Below are 19,354 nucleotides of genomic sequence, written 5' to 3'. Positions count from 1 at the left end.
CTGATCAATTTTAAACATCAAACTTTTGCATTTTATTACAGCTCTCAGTATTTGTTTCAGAAAGTGCTAGTCACCTACGAACACTGAAAAAAGCTTCTCGGTCCTACTTACATCTTATGGTATTATGGTTTGCAAGCTTGGGTGTCATTGTTGTACCAGTGGACACTTTTTGGGGTTTTACTACAGCTTTCAATACAAACAATGAACATTTATGCTTAGTTTTTATTTATTCTTTTAAAGCTTATTTTTATTTTGAGCCTTCAGTCAGAGATAAACTAACGTATAACTTCCATATATCTCTTTCATAGTTTTAAATAATTTTCCACTACATGTTGTAAGGATATATAGTAGTCTCCTACACATCCTTGATGTATACATATTTCATGTAAGTGACAATTACAGTGCGCTTTGCAGTTCAAATTGTACTTGCAAAACAAGTTATAATCTTTGAAAATATGGTATGATTTTTATATATGGAATTACCTAACAATATTTACAGTAGTGGTAATAAGCTATAGCTCATCCAACTATAATTAATTAATTAATTAATTATTAATAATTCAAAAAGGGCTCACTCCACTTTTTAAGTGTATTTAGCTTGGACAACTGGTATGCTTTACCTGAATACGATTTTAAAAGGTGCACATTTTCCCTGTGGTATTGCTATTGAGAAAAAGAGATTTTTCTCTATCGCCGTTCTCTTTGAACTGTGTTTTTTAAAAGGCAGTTTCCTGTCACTATCAAACTGACCACAGCTGATATCATGTGTAGACAGGCGGAGAAACAAGGCCAGACATGGGTGTGACTGTCTCGCTGACTGAAACAGCCGTCACACGCTACTCTACCGGCATGTATACACAAAAACACACTGACTAACGATATTTACTCTCATTTATCCATCAATTCAATTACATTTCTCATCTATCAGGCCAGGTAACTTCTCCAGCCTGAGGTAGTAGTTTTTTTGTTTCTTCCAAGAGCACCCTGAATTGTGAAGGGAACACCTGTAATACTACTCCGGGAGGCAAGCCTCCGGTAAACTAAGTCTGTGAGGGCTCAAACACTCACTTTATGACACACACACACACACACACACACACACACACACACACACACACACACACACACACACACACACACACACACACACACACACACACACACACAGAGTCAGATATTCCCTGCAAGTCTCCTTCAAGGACGCCTGGGGAAGACTTGGAGGACAAAATCACACACTCCCTCTCCCAGTGTCTCAGACGTGCTGTACTTCTAATGCAGACAGAAAGCCTCCTCCAAAGAGACTATAGGCACACACAAACTCTCTCCCTCACAGACACACTCTTATCCTTACACACGCTTTAAAACACAAATACACTGAAAAACCCTTCCACCTTCCCATCCATGTGAAAAAAGCACGACAATTTTGGTGTGTTTTTTCTCTTGTGTTTGCTCTCTCCTGCTCTCAGCTGTTTCTGTGTGTGTGTGTGTGTGTGTGTGTGTGTGTGTGTGTGTGTGTGTGTGTGTGTGTGTGTGTGTGTGTGTGTGTGTGTGTGTGTGTGTGTGTGTGTGTGTGTGTGTGTGTGTGAGAGAAGAGAAGTGTAGGGGGCTCACTGGGACTCTTTGACGACCTCATTCACTCCCTTCTTCTCCCCCTCGGCCGCACCATGGCCGACATGCCCAACAATGAGGCTGGAGGGTGGGAGTCGGACAAAAACACTGAATGCGTCTTCATTTGCCTGAACTTTTCACACGTCTTTTTCCTTTTGTTACCGGCCGCCCCTTCACTACAGTGCAACGAGCCGCTCCGCCAGTTTCCGCTGGCAAGACAGCCAACCAAAGCAGCACTTCCCCCCCCCACCTCTCTCCCCCTCTCCCCTCCTTTCCACAATGTTAAGCCCATTTTTAGCTTGACATAATCTGAAATGGTACTTAAGTGAATTTATGTCTACCTCAGTGCATTAACTTCTGCTATTTCCTCTTTTATGTTGCTGTTTTTTTGTAGTAGGCGCAGCGATTGGAGGGAGGAAGAGGGAGGGAGAGATTTGAAACTCAGACCACGGAGTAGACAGCCTATCAGTATTCAGTAGAGAAAGTGAGTGATGGAGGGAGAGAGACGGAGAGGGAGAGAGAGAAAAAGGAGGAGGGGGTGATGTATCAATATTCTGAGTAGTGTTTGAGGGCAAGGGGAACGAACAGAGGAGAGGGGGAAGGAGGGAGGGAGATTGGTGGGAGAGAGAGTACTTGAGTGAGTCTCTGAGTGTGATTATTTGTTCACGTATATGCTCTCGTGTGTGTGTGTGTGTGTGTAGGTGTCTGTGGGTGTGAGCACATGTTGACTACAGGTTGTACATATACAGTACATACATACTTTATAGACTTCTTTGGAGATGGTACGCTGCAGAATTCAAACATTTATTAACAGAACTCATGTTAAATTTAGAACATTAATTTGATACTCCTACCCCCATCACTAAGAGAGACCAACATTTTTTAAATTCTTAAGTAAGGGCAGCACCCAGAAGATTTTGCCTCCGACCGACTCATCTCATTATCCAATGTTTTTCCCTAAAAATCGAAAGACGGCAGCTCCTCTATTGATATCATAAGATTACTAAATGTTTTAGATATGTTTGCAACAAGCAGTGGAGGTTTTATGGTTTCTTTAGATGTGGAGAAACCTTTGACTATCAAATTGCTAGGCCCCAATTCCCAACAGCATGTTTAGACTAAAATCTCATCCTTTTACAACGTGAATAAGATCATCTTAACCTTAAAGGAGTTTTCTTACAAACAATCAAAAGTGAGAACACATTGTGTATCCCTGACTTAGTCCTGAAAATTGTGTGGAAAATGCATTTACTTCTTTAAAGTATTTTAAATTCAGAATTGTTTACTTTTACTATTTCACAGTCGTCTTCCTTGCCTTTGTTGGAGCATTACTGCATATTTAGAAAGTGTTACAAACACAACAAACCAGTAGTATAAGGAAAGCTCCAAAGCGTTATTAAGGGTGAGAATCTCCACAGGGTGCTTTGGGGAAAGAGTCCATGTTTTCTTTATCTTGGTGTATTTGAGTTATACAGTACATTCATTAAGTTGTTTGAGGTCCTTTATATGAGTCTAATGGCAGTGATGAACCACTCGAGGTGTGGGTTATCCAGACAGTCCAGAAACATTAATGTTCTGAGGGACCTCAGACAAAAGCCCCTACTGTCTCATCTGTCTTAGGTAGTGACAATGCAGTTGTTAGCAGAGGTTATAACTTGTTTGTTTGTTTTTTTGCCTTGGAAACAAAGGCAGAAGTAATGTGATTAAGACAATGCATGGGTGGAACAACACATTTTATAACTATGACCCAAGAGCTCGCTAGTGACATCACATTCCCACTGGCAGCCAACATTTATTTTTTCTCCTTAATCTTAGGTTGAGTAGGTAGATATAAAATCACTGTAATTCACGCAGTTTTCATGGATGATAATTTGAACGCTGAAAAACTGTTTATAAGAGTGATGACTGTTACAGTTCAGTACTAGTTACTGAATAACATTAGTCTTTGTTTTTTTTCAGTAGAGCTGAGTGGACGTTTTTGTGGAAATTGAAAAGTTACCAAAAGGCAACATTAACTTTTATAGTTAAAACACGTTTTTTTGTTTAAGGGTAGGATAGGGTAACTCTCCAGGAGTGTCCTTGGTGTCCTCCTAACCGACAAGTTTCTGTGTGTGTGTGTGTGTGTGTGTGTGTGTGTGTGTGTGTGTGTGTGTGTGTGTGTGTGTGTGTGTGTGTGTGTGTGTGTGTGTGTGTGTGTGTGTGTGTGTGTGTGTGTGTGTGTGTGTGTGTGTGCGTGTCTATGTTCAGTGTGTGTTTGTTTCTGTGTGTGTGTCTGCACGAGACAGGAGTCACAGTTTACAATGCGTGTGGATGTGATGGAATCTCCCACTTGTTTCAGTCATCCCTCGTCTCTCTCTCTCTCTCTCTCTCTCTCTCTCTCTCTCTCTCTCTCTCTCTCTCTCAGTCTTTTACTCCGGCTGCTAATCAGCATTTGAAAGGCAGCTTTGACAGTGAGAAAGAAAGTGAGGGGGGGCACAAGGAGGTGGGGGTAAACGAAAGCATGAGACACAGTGAGTTAGGGAGTGCGAGCCAGAGAGAGACTGAGGCGAGGGGCTGTACAAGCATGCCTTTTATATTTACTAGTGACAGAGAGAGAGAGAGAGAGAGAGAGAGAGAGAGAGAGAGAGAGAGAGAGAGAGAGAGAGAGAGAGCAGCTGAAGGCAGAGACAACTGGTGTGCACGGCTTTCCCAAGAGGAAATGAAAAGAAAGAAGCTCAGCAAGGAGAGTGAATGAGTGAGCGGGAGAGAGGAGGGGTGGGAGGGAGGGAGCATGCCGGCTGGAGAGAGAGAGCCGTAGTGAGGGAGAGAGAGCGAGAAAGAGATTCTCACACTGGCTGTGTCCTAATCCGAGTCCATCTCCAAGAAGCAGCGGAGCAGAGTGTTGGTGAAGTGAGTCTGAGAGCCAGGGAGAGCTACATCAGCTAGCTCCACTCACACACACTGATACACACACACACACACACACACACACACACACACACACACATACACACACACACACACACACACACACACACACACACACACACACACACACACTCTCTCTTGCAACGGGAGTCCACGATGTGTCCGGCTGCACGGCCACCTCTTTTGTGAAAGTGAGGGGATTGACGCTGCCCCCGTCCCAGCCCCCTTGGCTCACACACACAGTGTTTGTTTGCTGTGTTTAAGCTCGAGGTGCTGGTGGAGGTGGTGGTGTGGTGGGGGGGGCACCGCCAGGGCAGAGCAGGGGCTCCGGAGGGGAGAAGGAGAAGAAGAAGAAGAAGAAGAAGAAGAAGAAGAAAAAGAAGAAAAAGAAGAGGAGGAGGAGAAGGAGGAGGGAGACAAAGTGGATCAGATCAACAGCAGCACACTGAACGCTGGAAATGCCCGTCAGGTGAGTAGATAATGGATCTAACAACTTACGGTCATCATACACACACACATGCATGTGTGTACACACACTTTCTCACTCTCTTGCTTGATAATCTCACACACGCTAGACACGCGCATATGTACGCATAGTTATAAAGTTGTCATCCTTTATCTGATTTTTGCTGTCAGCTCAGCATATCTAGTGTGATATTTAAAACAAATCTGTGTAGATGGAGTCGTGTGGAAGACCGTTTTGTTGTGACTTTGTTTGAATTTAAACCTTCAGTAGTTTCCTCCTCTTTCTCTCTGATAAAATATCAACTTGTATGCAGCACTGATAACTTTTTGCTGAGTCTTATAAGGGACAGAATAGAAATATTGCACAATTATTGCATTTATTCAACAAAATTGGCACATTGGTAAAAAGTCATTTTTCTCTTAAAATGAAAATAAGATAATGAGTTTGTTTTTTAAATCAATCATTCCTACCTTTTTTTGACTTAACATTTAATAATAGAAAATGATCAAGCATAAAAGCTTAGATTCTTTTATAGTAACAATGTATATTAATGTTTAACTTGTTTACCTAATTAGACTAAATGTTTTATCTGTTATAACAGGTATTCTTGCTTTTACACAAAGTAATACATCCAAACATTTTAGCTGCAAATATTCCCTTCTTTGACAAATACATATGTACGTTTTTGCTCTCTGCTAAATGACAGCAATATTAGTGACGCACCACTTTCTGATAAATTGTGTGTATTTGTGATTTGTAATTGTGTTTCTGCATGTGTGGTGTAGTTTGAGATATAGAAGCACAGAGTGAGCGCCTGCGTGTCCGTCTCCACCTGCAGAGGCAGAATTGGTCACAGTTTACTGGCTTGGTAACATTCGGTGCCTTCAGGGTGTTTGCAGCAGGTGGTCCAAATTGACAGAATGACTGTGACAAACACATAGTGTTCATGCTGCTTTAAAGTATATAACATCTAACCATCACATAGGTTTTCTGTTTTTCTTTTTTGTTATGTGTAATTAATGTGGTCTGGCTTGTCACTTGTTGAGCAGTCATTTAGGAAAGGAGAAAATGTGGGTGAAAATTAAGAAGTAATTTGCAAATATGTAAATATGTATTTTTGTTCCATATGTTTCTCCAAAATCTTTGCTATAATTATTGCTGTGTTTTGTGCACTTTCAGCAGCATCATTTGCACATACACCTGCTGAGATACCAGGTGCTTCAGATAAATCCAGACCAAATAACTATCTGCAGGACAGACTCACTCTTTTTTACTTGCCAATGTGATACTATTACTAAAAAGGGTTATTGTCCATACTTTTGTCTAACTCAACAGTTTTGACTAATTTACAAAAATCAAGCAAACATTTTATTTTTAAATCTTATTTTATTTTAGCTAAACTGTCAGCATTGTTTCAATAAAGATTGCATTCAGAAGCAACTTGCATAGCAAGACTGAAACAAAAACAGGCTCTGAGCGTGTCATCAAATGTCCGTGGTACAGTTGATACCCGGCCCACTGAGCTTCTCCATCCGTTCCAGTTCCTGCATGTGCAGGACGCTTTGGTCGTGACCCACGTTTAGGCCTTTTTATTAGAGCCAGACGTGGGTTTCTTCTAAAGCTTTTGGGGTTTAAGGAGCTGTGGTCTGTGCCAGCAGGCGGCTGTGTGACAGAGCCTGACATGGATTACTTTTTGAAATTGAGAATGTTGGCAAAAAAGTTTCCCCGTTTGAAGGCGGAAGACAAAACCAAGTTGAAATGAATTTACAGTAATAAAAGGTAGTATAAAATACTTGTATATTGCTGCCCATTACAGATGTGTGTTTCTGATTATGATGTTATTGTGACATCTGGTTTTCTTTACTAGTACGTTTTTTTTTTTTTATGAATTTCTGAATTAATAATGCTCCCATGATAGTAAATTAATACCAGTAATGTATAAATGGTTGGTAGACAGAAGCAGTCATTGACAAGTTCTTAGATAGACAAACTCTTCACCTCTCCCCCCTTTCTTCTTCTCTTCTTCTCTTGATATTTTTGTCTCTCTCTATTGCTCTCTTGCACACACACTAAGGTGGTCAGTGTCTGCCGTATTGACAGACAGCCGCTCACACACGTCTTGCTCTCGCCGTGCGTGCGCGTGTGTGTGTGAGAGGAGTGTTGACAGACAGTGTGTGGGTCTGTGACAGAGGGTGTCAGCGCAGTGTCAGGGAGATGTGTTTAGTGTCACACTCTGCTGACCTGATCTCCGGTCGGACTGTCCACTCCGGCCCCGCTGTGGCTCCTTACATAACCCCTGCTGTCATTCACACGCCGGCCTGAAGGGATCCACCATAGTGCATGCACACGCTCATACAAATGCAGTCACTCTGTGGCGTGCACGCGATGTATAGGCATCCACACTTAGTCACTTTCCCTCTAAATGGAAAATCAGGTGCAAGACTTCCTCACAATGACTCTTTATTCTTCTTTCTCTGCTTTAGTGTATGCCATGACATAAAGCAGAAGTTACAAAATGAACAATATTTGTGGAAATACTCAAACAAAGTCAAGCTTTGAGCATTTTGTGAGAATAAAGTATGCGGCCAGCATGTATCCTTGTTTTCCCCAGTGTGCTTCAAGACACCTACACAAGTTGTACAACTTTTATGAAGAGTTTGACACTGCTCTGAACTCTGACATTTTGCACCATGCTAATTGATGTGTCTGTATTAGCATGTGGAAATCTCTGTGCTGGTGTGCAGAGATAGTGTTCTTTCAAGTCCTACTATTCAGCACACACATTGGTTTGTGTGTGTGTGTGTGTGTGTGTGTGTGTGTGTGTGTGTGTGTGTTTGTGTGTGTGTGTGTGTGTGTGTGTGTGTGTGTGTGTGTGTGTGTGTGAGTGTGTGTGTGTGTGTGTGTGTGTGTGTGTGTGTTATAGAGAGTGTGTGACCCTGTGTGCTGTGCTTTGGCCTGTGGTTATTTGGAGGTCAGTGCTGATGTGGTCTCTGCCTGCGGGAGTGGATTTACCATCCTCTGCCTTATAGAGACCTGCATCCACTTAGCTGACTCTTCTGCAGTCCGAGGGCCTTCTTTTTACTCTTTACTCTTTGTTCACCAATATTTTTTTTTACAATTTTGGGAACACTGTATATGAGTATATTATCAGTATTCTCCATACATACCACCACATCACAATTCTTTGGGTGAAAGCACTCAAAAATGGTAGCTTTTATAAGTGACTTTCCTCTAAGTCCAGCCTTGGTCACCTTCAGCCCATGCCTTACATGGAGGTTGGGTATTTAACCCCAGGATAGATTGCAGTGCATTACATTTGATTTAGATTCTCAAAGTAATCTACTGTAAGATGTTATACATTTTCTTATGCATTTGGACATTTTAGTTGATCCGGTTAACGTTTTAGCTTGACAAATCACTTAAATGGCATATTATTTAAATTACTTGACTGTTTATTTTTAGTTTTTTTATAGATCTGGTCCCCCCAAAAGCGCAAGTTTGAAAGAACGGCATTTATGATGAACAAAATGTACGTTCATGGGATGAAGCATGCATCCTTCTTTAAGTTATTATACTTTGTGTGCTGTTTACATTTTTGTCACTATATTAAATGCCAGAAGTGGAAACAAATCACTTGAGGGCAATCTTAACAGCATAGGGACTTTTCCTGATAAATATTTGGGAATCTGTACACAGATACTATTACCTTCCTGTTTTTTAGAGCCCAGTTGAAGTGGATAATTTCTTTGGTGTAGACACTGAGGTAGATGGTTATTATGACAGGCATGGATTGAATTCTGCATAGCTCCACATCCTTTGAGTGGACATCAAAGCAACGCTCACCAAAGCTCTCTGTAATAAAAGAGGAGGAGAAGGATATTGATTACCAAGGGTGAACATTAGCAAATCTCTTTCTCTCTCCTTTTTCTGTCTATGTCTTTATCTGTCCATCATTTCTCACTCTTTCTCACCATCAGATTTGCCTCCTCTGCCCCAACTTGTGCTTTCTCCCTCCCCCATCCGCCCTCCATCCACCCCTCTCCCCCTCTCTAATCATTTATTTATCGCTGATCTCTTTATTATCCATTCTTACAGTTTAAGGACGGTCCACACTGTGACTGTCTGATGCTCCTCCGCTCGCACAGGCTGTTATCATCATTCCTTTACACCCTTTGCCGAACCCTCCTCTTCCTCCTCATCACCACGGAGATACCTGGGGGCGGGCGGGGTCACTCTGGTCCAATCTAACGCTGTATTGATTCCATTAGATAATTAATGACCCAGGCAAGGGCCAGGGAGGAGTAAAGAGGGGGTTAGGAGAGATGGGGAGTGAGGATGATGGGAGAGGCGGAGGGGGTGGTGGAGGGAGAGAAGGGAGGGACACCAAGGCCCTTGAGAGTTAGAGAGAACCTTGGGTTGGGAATGATCCAGAGTAGTCAAGGTCAACCGCAGCCGGTGCTCCGATACGGAAGCAGAATGCCGAGCGAGTCAGAATATGGAATACTGATAGAAAGAGAGAGGGGGGGGGGTATTCATGTCCAGCAGCTGTCGATTGATCAGCGGCTGAAAAATTGTACATTAAAAAGTCTTTTGACTTCCAAATCCTGAGGTCCAACCAGGGCCGTAATGCATGATAAGTAGTATTCAGCCCTCCAACCAGAATACCAAACTTCATCTCCCTGGATGCATCAGACACTCATTTACAACTACTCAACAACATGAAAGGCAAAGATAGAAAACTAGCTACATCAAATATTCTGTCCGTGTTATTTCAAACCGTGTTTTCTACATTTTCCATGATATCGAGCGTTCTCAGTTTGATAAAATATTATTCACAGGAATAACTTACAACGCTGTTGGATGTGTACTCCACTTTTACCTTTAGACAGAGTAAAGACTGATGGGGGTTGGAAGAAGAGAAAGAGCTGTCTAATACTGTTATCAGAAATGCTTTTATTTGATTGAACAGTGGAAAATGACGAGAGTGACTGCTCTATACCGGTTTTGTTTAAAGGTGGAAGCTGATTCCAGATTTTCCAGCTGCACCAAACGTTCCTAACCATCCACATCTGCTCTAACCTAGCAATTATTTATGATAAATGCTACTTGCTCATTAATTGGAGGTGTGGCCGATTATTATTAGCATAGATAAAAGAGAGTAAATACAAAGTATTCTTTTCTGATATCATTCTATAATCTGTGTATCCAGCTTGCTTGAGAGCATCGTCATGAATGGGTTTCGAGGAAGAAGTTGGTTTTGATGAGTGACACCTCATAATTATCAGGAGGGAAATTATACATACATTGCAGCTTGCATGTTGCAAATTGGGACCCAAGGACATTACTTAATCAATAAGAACATTGAATTGTATTTCTTTTCACTGTTTACTGAAAGAGAAAGTGATATATGTTTGATTTTCCTAAAATTACATTATTTTCTCAGCCAAATAATCCCTTAAAATGTGTCACATTCAGTGAATATCCTCCTTACTGAAACCAGTCTCTCACCTTCCCTCTGTTTTAAACTGAACATTGCATGGGCCCCGTCCTGCTCCTCACCTCTGTATGATGGCAGTGTGCATATGGTCTCCAGTGGGCCATGAGAGCTCCTCTGCCTCCACATTCACAGTCTTGGCCAGCCTCTGTATTGGGCCCCAGGGGTTGGGGAGATGAGGCATAAAACAACCATGTCTCTACCTAGGGGAGCTGGTGGCATGGCAGTGGGGCTATTGTCTGTCTGCGTGCTGTTTGACTTAAATGTGTTCATTTGCCCGATGCCCCTGACTCCCTACGGGGAGGGGCGGCACAGGGAGAGGAGGGGCACGCTAACGAACCTCTGACAGCTGGAGGCCCTAATTAAACGTCCCTGTTGAAAATAAACAGAGTGAGAGCCAAGCATGCAGCCAGAGCAAAACGCACGGCAAACAGCGACTGCGAGCGCTCGCCGCAGTGCCCTCCGCTCTGTTGCTGCTGAGACCGTGCCAAGAGAGCATGGCTCTATAGGGTAGGGGTCTCAAGCACACACTCTTATACACACAACATACACCACACTTATGAATATGTAGCACTGCAGCAACACATTGCAAACACCTGCGGTCACACTTGATACAGGTTGATCCCTCCAGCTGTGGGCGCTGTATATTTTTACCCCAGTGCTTTCAAAAGTCACACTTTCCTTTCTCTATATATTTCCCACTGTGCCATTACAGAATAAGTCGACTCAGCTCTATTGAGCGAATTGTTTCACATTCTGTCTAGATGACACTTCTGACATTCAGCCTGTTGTGCTGCTAGCTAGCCGGAGCATTAGCAGTCAAAGTGGCGGGGTCCATTTGGGTGAGTGCATTAATGGGCCGCCCAACCTGTGACAAGGTTATGAGGTTGATTGAATAATTACTGTGGAGGCCCCTGTCCATTACGCCCCTGTGCCTGCCCAGATAGAGGGAGACGCAGAGAGAGATGCAGAGATAGTTTGAGACAGAACGATGGCGGGAGAGATTAGATAAGCACAGATAGGGTCAATTAAGAGATAAACATTAAGCTATGGAACGAGAAAAGGGCTGTGCATGTGTGTGGGTTTGTAAGGCAGTGACAAATGAAGAGTAAATTGTTTCCTGCCTTTTTTCCCCCTTTGATCTCTCCGTCGGACTGTACGCAGCCTCATTTTGCATGTAGGGCATTTATCCAGGTGAGATAGAGAAGGTGACAAAGGTGAAGTTGTTAGACAGAGGTGAGCTGTCCTCTCCTCGACCCTGTCTTCTCTTCAGCAGACTCTCGGAAAAGAGGACTGTCAATGTTGCAGGCTGCAAGCTTGAGAGGAAAAGATATGGGTTTCCTATAGTTGAGTAAAGCCTAAGTGTTAAACATAAACCATGGACAAAATATTCTGTCAATGAGAAGACCATGGGAAGAGGTTAAATGTAAGGCTGGACTATTAACCAGATTGATCATGTATCTTACTGACTTAAGTGCATGATCAATTTTTAAGTAAATCCCAATCCCATATAATGCAACTTTAAAGAGCTACAACAACCACTGATGTCCAACCATAAATTCATCAACAACGGACCAACCGTTTCAAAAGTCTAGAGAGTTTAATTAAGCTTAATGTAAGTAATCATACAGCTGTTTTGTTGCACAAGAAGTAGTATTTATCTATGACGGACTATTGTTTCAGATACTACTTTAAACATTGCCCTACCCCAAATTGAAACTGATTTCCACCTGCAATTGTGTTTTCTGTTAAAAAGCTATTGTTAAAGTGCTACTAAGATGCTGAAAATGCTTTATATTGCACCTGCTAAGCATCAGCATGTTGTTATTGTGAGCATGTTTGCATTTTGAAATAATGTGTGAGGTCTAAGCTTTACTATGTTTAGGCACAGCCTCACAGAGCCACCACACGGCTGTAGACCCGTAGTCTAGTTTATTGACCATTGATTACACTTTAAAGATCCATTGATGCATGTTTTCTGATCAAACATTTATTGGTGGAAAGAGATATTATCAGGAAGTTATTCATAAACACTTTGTCAGGTTTCCATTGATACCAAACTTTCTCCGCCTTAACTTCTGAAGGTAATTGAATGACCCACTCTCTCCTTTCAACAAATATTCTCTCTGTGTCAAATCCCTCATTGACTCTGCTTCCTTTGAAATTGGTCCAAGAAGTTTTCATGCATACATTTAATGTTTGCTGTTTTAGCCCAGATTTTTGAAATGATATCTGCCAAACCTCCATAGCTTCTGCTGACCCCTCTTAGCCAAGGTCAGCATAGCCATGCTCAAACTCTAGACATAATCCATTTTCTACTGCCCCAGCAAAGCTCTGCTGACTTGATTGTGCTGACCCAGACGGGCCAAAGAAAGAATGAGTTAAAGAGTGAGAGGCAGCAAGAGAGAGAGAGAGGGCATCTCAGGCCCAAGGGCATGACACTGCGGTGCTCGGGGCCACGCTAGCCCTTTAAATGTCAACACAGCACAGAGGAGAGGGAGGGAGAGGAACGGTTGAGGAGCAGCGCTCTGTTTGAGGACAGTGAGGAATATTGGCAACTTTCACTACAGGAGGCTAGTGCTGGAGGCTGGAAGGGGGCGGCCGTATATGTGGAGGAGTATTCAGTGCTTTGTCTGGAGATGTTTGCTCCAAACTTCAATTTCAGACAGGTTTAAATAACCTGTCAGGGATAAGAGGAGAACTTTCATTTTAATTGTGACCTAATAGGAGGATCATGTTTTGTCTAATGTCTATTACCGTTGGAACAGTCTCTGACCTTTCTGTGGGGAAGTACAGTACCTAATTGCTCTCTCTCAACCTCACTACCTTCTTATTTCTTTCTTTTTCTCTGTCTGATTGATGAACAGGGAAATCTTTATTGGAAAAAAGGCCTATGTTCACTCCAAACTTAAAAAGTATTTATTTGAACATTCAAGTTTGATGCAAACATGTTTGATTATTAACTTGCCCCTTTAAACGTGTACATTTTACATGTGCTGCCCCTAAAACTACTTTAGGGCCATTATTGATGATTGAACCAAGCTTATTCACTAACGCTTTTTCCCAAATTTTTGTTGCTTTTTCTCCTCTGCTATCCAGGTCTGAGTCCATCACATCCTCAACCAATCAGAGCCTTCGTTAACAGCGGCGTTGGCGCGTGATTGGGAGAAGGATGGCAACCATGCCGTTTGTCAGTGAGGGGAAGTGTGTGAGTGTGGAGTGGGATTTCCTACAAGGACTACTGGCCAAGCCTCCCACCCTTCCCTGGTGAGACAGGACCCACATACTTACACACACACACACACACACACACACACTCACCCACACACACTGGCTGATAGTGTATAAGCTTGCGTGCATGCCGATGAATTAATCTCCGCAAGGTGAAATCCATGCATTAACACTCTTGCTCACACTGACAGCCTGAAGAAGAATTTCCTATCAATGAAACACAATCCAGAAGACATAAGTCTGATCTCCTCAGTGCTACACGCAACCTGTATTGTTGCCCACCTGCCAATCCTGTCAGAGCTGTGAATCCCCTCCCCTTAGTGGGAGATTAAGTAAATTTGGCTAGAATTATTAATGGGCAGTCATTTACAGGCGGATATAAAAACTAAGCAGAATCAATGTGTGTGTATTGATTGTTCTCGGTGGCTGGGGTCGAGGCAGTATAATAATGAGATGTTACAGAGGGCTGGCAGCATGAGTCCACAACACACACACATACACACACGCACTGTTTTCACGTATTAGGAAATAGCAGGGAGAAACACAACAGCTGTGTCAGCTGATTAAGATATAAACATATGTACACACACTATGTACATCCCTTTTCTTTGTTGTATTTTTTCTTTCACACACACACACACACACACACACACACACACACACACACACACACACACACACACACACACACACACACACACACACACACACACACACACACACACACCACTGGTGGTCTTTCTTAGGATGAGAATCAACAACACAGACATGAGGGAGAAAGGGTGGTTCTTCTCTCTTTTCTAGCTCTCATTCTTACTCTCTCACACACACAGAGACACACACACACACACATACACACACACACACACACACACACACACACACACACACACACACACACACACACACACACACACACACACACACACACACACACACACACACACTTTATTCCAGCACAGCACCGGCACAAATTGTGAAGTGGCTGTGACAACATAATTCCACCACTCAGGCCCCATTGAAGAGAGTCAATACCCAATCAGAGAGACAGGCTACCTGAGCCCCAGCCCCCCTCTGTCACTCTGCCCCTCCCTCCCCTATTGATCCCTCAATCACAGCTTCAGCTCACTAGCCCGGGACCAGATGAGAGAGAGGGTGAGAGCCAGGGGTTTGAGGGAGAAAGGGGTGAAGAGGGAGAGATAGACAGCGAGAGATCGTGTGTGTGTTCACATATGGATTGTGTAGCAAATGGAATTATAAGGACTTTTCTCTGCCATATATAGAAAAGGCGATCTGTCTGTAATTACCAGGTCAATCTGCAAGAGAGATTGTTTCACTTGAATTGCAAGAGCCATTACTTTATACGTACTGTATTTATGAAATGAGTTTTCTGGATTGATGCTCAGGTCATTTAAACAAAGCATGAATCAATCAACAGGTGGTCAGTAAATGACGGTTATGTGAAACCACTTACTAGTTTCTCCTTCAACAGTGCTGATCCACGCTATTTTCTGTGTGCTTCTCTTCTTTTCTCTCCTCCCTGTGTTCATCTATTTCTTCAATTTATACACCTTCCCCTTGTTCACCTCTCAGTCTCCAGAACTTGCGTAAAGAGAAGTCCCGCAATGCGGCTCGTTCGCGGCGGGGGAAAGAGAATTTTGAGTTCTTCGAGCTGGCCAAGATGCTGCCTCTGCCCGGGGCCATCACCAGCCAGCTGGACAAGGCCTCAGTCATCCGGCTGACCATCAGCTACCTGCACATGCGCACCTTTGCCAGCCAGGGAGACCCGCCCTGGAGCCCTCTGATGGAGGGAGACATAAACTGCAGTAAAGGTGAGCAAATGGGAAAAGTAAGATCACTGTAAAACCATACTGCAAAGGAAACTGCATTAGTGAAGATACATTTTAATTGCATTGAAATATATATATATTTTTTAAGATTTGTGTTTAGATAAGGTGCCTGGACAGAACCCCTTTTTTTTGTTTCTCGTTCTACTTTTTTGGGTTGACTGCGGCCCCTACATTTTATTTGAGCTCTGTATGAACAACCCTATCATAGGTGACGGGGTTGTTGCTACTGCTGAGGTCACTGAGGTCACGTCCTTGTTACATTCCCTGAGAATTTGAGGTTTTAGCAACTTAGGAAGTAAGGATTCTACATTTTATTGACTTGCATAAAAATCCAAATAATAAAAGATAATTAGGGCTTTTATTGCCTGGTCAGCCTTTTCTCTGGGTGAGGGAGACATGGACTTATCACCACAGTATTTTAAAAAAAATGTGCTTCAGTAAATTATTTGTTGTATATTTCCACCTCTAATTGACTTTGCCAATGGCAACATGCAAATATGCAGAATTAAATCAAACACGGCTCTGATGGATCATTTCAGATCAGGTATTAAACAGTTCAGCCTATAAGAAAATTATAAAGCAGAGATAAATACGCTGATGTGTGTTTTTGCCAATGGACACAAACCGCTGAAATCTATTCATCCATCTAACATCTTCAACCAAAAGCAGTCATCAGCAGTCTGATCTACCCACTAACTCCCACCCTAGAGACACCCAATGCCACAGACATCCTGTTCGGACCAGTACGATTATCCAGTCCTCTAATGGCGACGATAATTACTTGTTCTGTGTATGTGACGCAAACATGTGTCCATCACAAGCCTGTAAACATACATGCGCATATAATCACACAAAGGCCTTCCGTAGGCCAGTGTGAGTTTAGAGTCATGTGTTGCTTGTGAGTTTGTGTGTGTATAGATAGAGGATAAACAAAGAGGGAGGAAACTATTGGTGTGATTTGTAATTACGGAAATTAACTATATAACGAGGACAGTGTAATTATACAGCCTGTCTAATTGCTACTATTACTGGGGGGAAACGATGCAGCTACAGTACAATTAGAGGTGTGTGTGTGTGTGTGTGTGTGTGTGTGTGTGTGTGTGTGTGTGTGTGTGTGTGTGTGTGTGTGTGTGTGTGTGTGTGTGTGTGTGTGTGTGTGTGTGTGTGTGTGTGTGTGTGTGTGTGTGTGTGTGTGTGTGTTTTGAACCACACAATCATGTTTAGAATAATGGCTTGATATATATGAGTTGGGATGGTATAACCAAATCAAAACAGTTGTCCTTTTTTTAATTCAACAGAGCACCTACCTTGGCTTAAAACTTAATTTATCCGAAAGGGCTTCTGGAGCATACCATAAATTAAAAGTCTGAATATATGGTGCTTGGATTTTGACAAACATTTTTCAATCTTTTAAGCAAGCCATGCCAGTATGACCACAGCCACCGTGAGCATGACCCCGAAACGGATGCAGCTATAAGGAATTCAACCAACATAAGTTTTATTATTTACAAATTTTAAAATGTCTGAATTGAAAAGATGGTATTAGCGTCCATTGTTACAGGTACTGTATTGATTGCTGTACAATGATCAAATATATTTTTGCTTAATGCAAATATTACAAGACTGAATGTGTAGTCTAAGTACACTTTAAGTACAAAGTAGACAATTAGTCGTTAGAAAGGACTTGACAAAGTAAAACAAATCTCCTTCATCTTTTGGTTGTTATATATCATTTTTAATATTTGCCATTTTATTAACATTTTTAATATACAGTGCTTTCTCTTTTCAGTCTGTACTTGGACATTAGTGAGTTTTAATATCACCTATAAATATCAGACCATTATAAGCAATACCTCACTGTAAACTAATAGAGTTCTCATATCTATAACACATACATGGTGAGCCCTGATCTTTAGCCACAGTATTTGAAAATATACGTCATTATGGGAGAATTCATTGAGATCCATCAATATTTAATTATCCATGCAGCACTGCACACTCTGGACGTGGGAGTGATATCTATGCACTATCACACTTTACGGACATCCTTGACTGAGCTCTGCAAGTAGTGAATTGTTTTGCCTTGGTGGTGTACAGGTAGCCGTGCTGTCCTGTGCATGAACTGAAAGTGTGGAAAGACAAATGTGAGTTACGCTGCTTACGTATGAGAAGCACTTCTGGTACAAATGTGAACCTTAACTGTAAATATATAGAATCATGCAGCAGCCACGTGAAGTTCAAGGAAAATATTGAATAGTGAGGTGCTTGAAAAAACAAATGAATCGCATGTCAGCTACAACAGCTATTACCGTCGGAATTATCTTCAGCATTTCTTCCACTTGAGCGAGATCTGATATATTTTGAGTATTTTATTAAATGTTTGCCTTTGTTTACAAGCAGGTCACACAGTCTCAGTGGGGCAATGCGGAAATCGCCATGCTAATTTGGACATCAGTTCGAACAAGTCTACCCAGAATGCATTGGCAGGGTTTTAAGTGTGATGCATGACTTTAATTCCGTTAGTGGAATTTGGTCAGAGATCCAGCTGAAAGGGAGAGGAGGACGGAAAGGAGGGGAAGGGACAAATGTAGAAGGAATAAGGATAGAAACAGGAGAGGAAGGAAAGGGGTGTGGGGAGAGAGGGGGTGGGGTGAGTTGCATTCCTCCGCTATCCCTCTTGTCCGAGGGTTTTTGGACGGGCGAGGGCCAGGAACATGGAGGAGAGGAGAGGGATGGAGGGCAGGGGAGGGGCCGGTGTGGCTTTTGTCTGCTTCCCACGTTTCAAAGCCAGTCTTGAAAAATGAATAGACAGAGGAAAATCAATTGTGTGACCTTCACAGAGAGAAAGAGAGAGAGATTGAGAGAGCAGGAGAGGGGGAAGAAGGAGGAGAGAGAGGCAGATTATGGAAGGAGGGAGCGGACGGAAAGGAAAGGAAAGGCTGAAGGGAGGAAAAGTAAAATGACCCATGATATTCATTCCTATCCAGTGTGTATGTGTGTGTGTGTGTGTGTGTGTGTGTGTGTGTGTGTGTGTGTGTGTGTGTGTGTGTGTGTGTACCTGTTTGCACAGCTCATGAAAGACTAAACCCTTTTATTTGAAATCATTTATATTTCAAACCTCTCTATATTGAGTATATTTTGCTTTGGGGGATAGTTTATTTTTTTTCTATTTCCCCACCTTTTTAAATGTCCCATTAAATGATTATTCCGGTTTATTTTTAACCGGATCCTTATTTTCAATTAGTTGTGATAAGATTGCACTCACTAAACTAATTGCTGAGATCTACTTTAGGCAGCAACACTGATAAAAAGTGGTCCGACGGGGGGGAAAAACACAAGTGAGCGGAGGATCAGAGGGGTTTATTAGGTAACACTAATAACCCCTCATTACACATCGAAACGGTGTTCACACAGAGACGCTAAGCAGTCGGTAAAATGGGAATCAGTTCTGTCTATAGGTGTGATGTTTGTCCTTTCTTTGCTTTTCCAAATACGTCAAAGGTTTGTCTTGGAAATTTGCTTTATTACAACTGTAACCACGCCCAACAGTGATGTCACACCCGGGAGTACACTCCCACATCACGTCATTTCCATTTTTGGTTGCGTATATATCTCCCAAAATCTATAGCAACTCACCCTTTAACAGGTGCAATACGGCAGCTGGAGAAGCCCTAAGTATTTTACAAGGTACAGTACAATGACAACTCACTGCCAGCAACAGGGCCAGCTCAAGTGTTTTACTGTCCCTGTTAGTGAGGTCAAACACACATCTCTCCTCCCCAGCATTGGTGACATTGA

The 19,354-nt window shown here is 42.4% G+C and overlaps 1 protein-coding gene across 4 annotated transcripts in view; it reads left to right on the top strand.

Moving 5' to 3' along the window:
• The window catches only part of npas1 (neuronal PAS domain protein 1), a 57,292-nt gene that overhangs the window by 18,290 nt on the left and 19,648 nt on the right, over positions 1 to 19,354 (top strand). For 3 of the 4 annotated variants that reach the window (XM_063907952.1, XM_063907951.1, XM_063907950.1), the window contains 2 exons: positions 13,575 to 13,742; positions 15,300 to 15,538. In XM_063907952.1, coding sequence (XP_063764022.1) covers positions 13,648 to 13,742; positions 15,300 to 15,538 — 334 coding nt within the window. In that variant the 5' untranslated portion in view covers positions 13,575 to 13,647. Of the gene's footprint in view, positions 1 to 4,633; positions 4,985 to 13,574; positions 13,743 to 15,299; positions 15,539 to 19,354 lie in introns of those variants that run through there. The other variant, XM_063907949.1, reaches the window with a different exon arrangement.

Source organism: Eleginops maclovinus, chromosome 18, assembly GCF_036324505.1.
Source record: "Eleginops maclovinus isolate JMC-PN-2008 ecotype Puerto Natales chromosome 18, JC_Emac_rtc_rv5, whole genome shotgun sequence".
NCBI lineage: Eukaryota > Metazoa > Chordata > Actinopteri > Perciformes > Eleginopidae > Eleginops > Eleginops maclovinus.
This window is presented reverse-complemented; position numbering and strand designations above follow the sequence as displayed.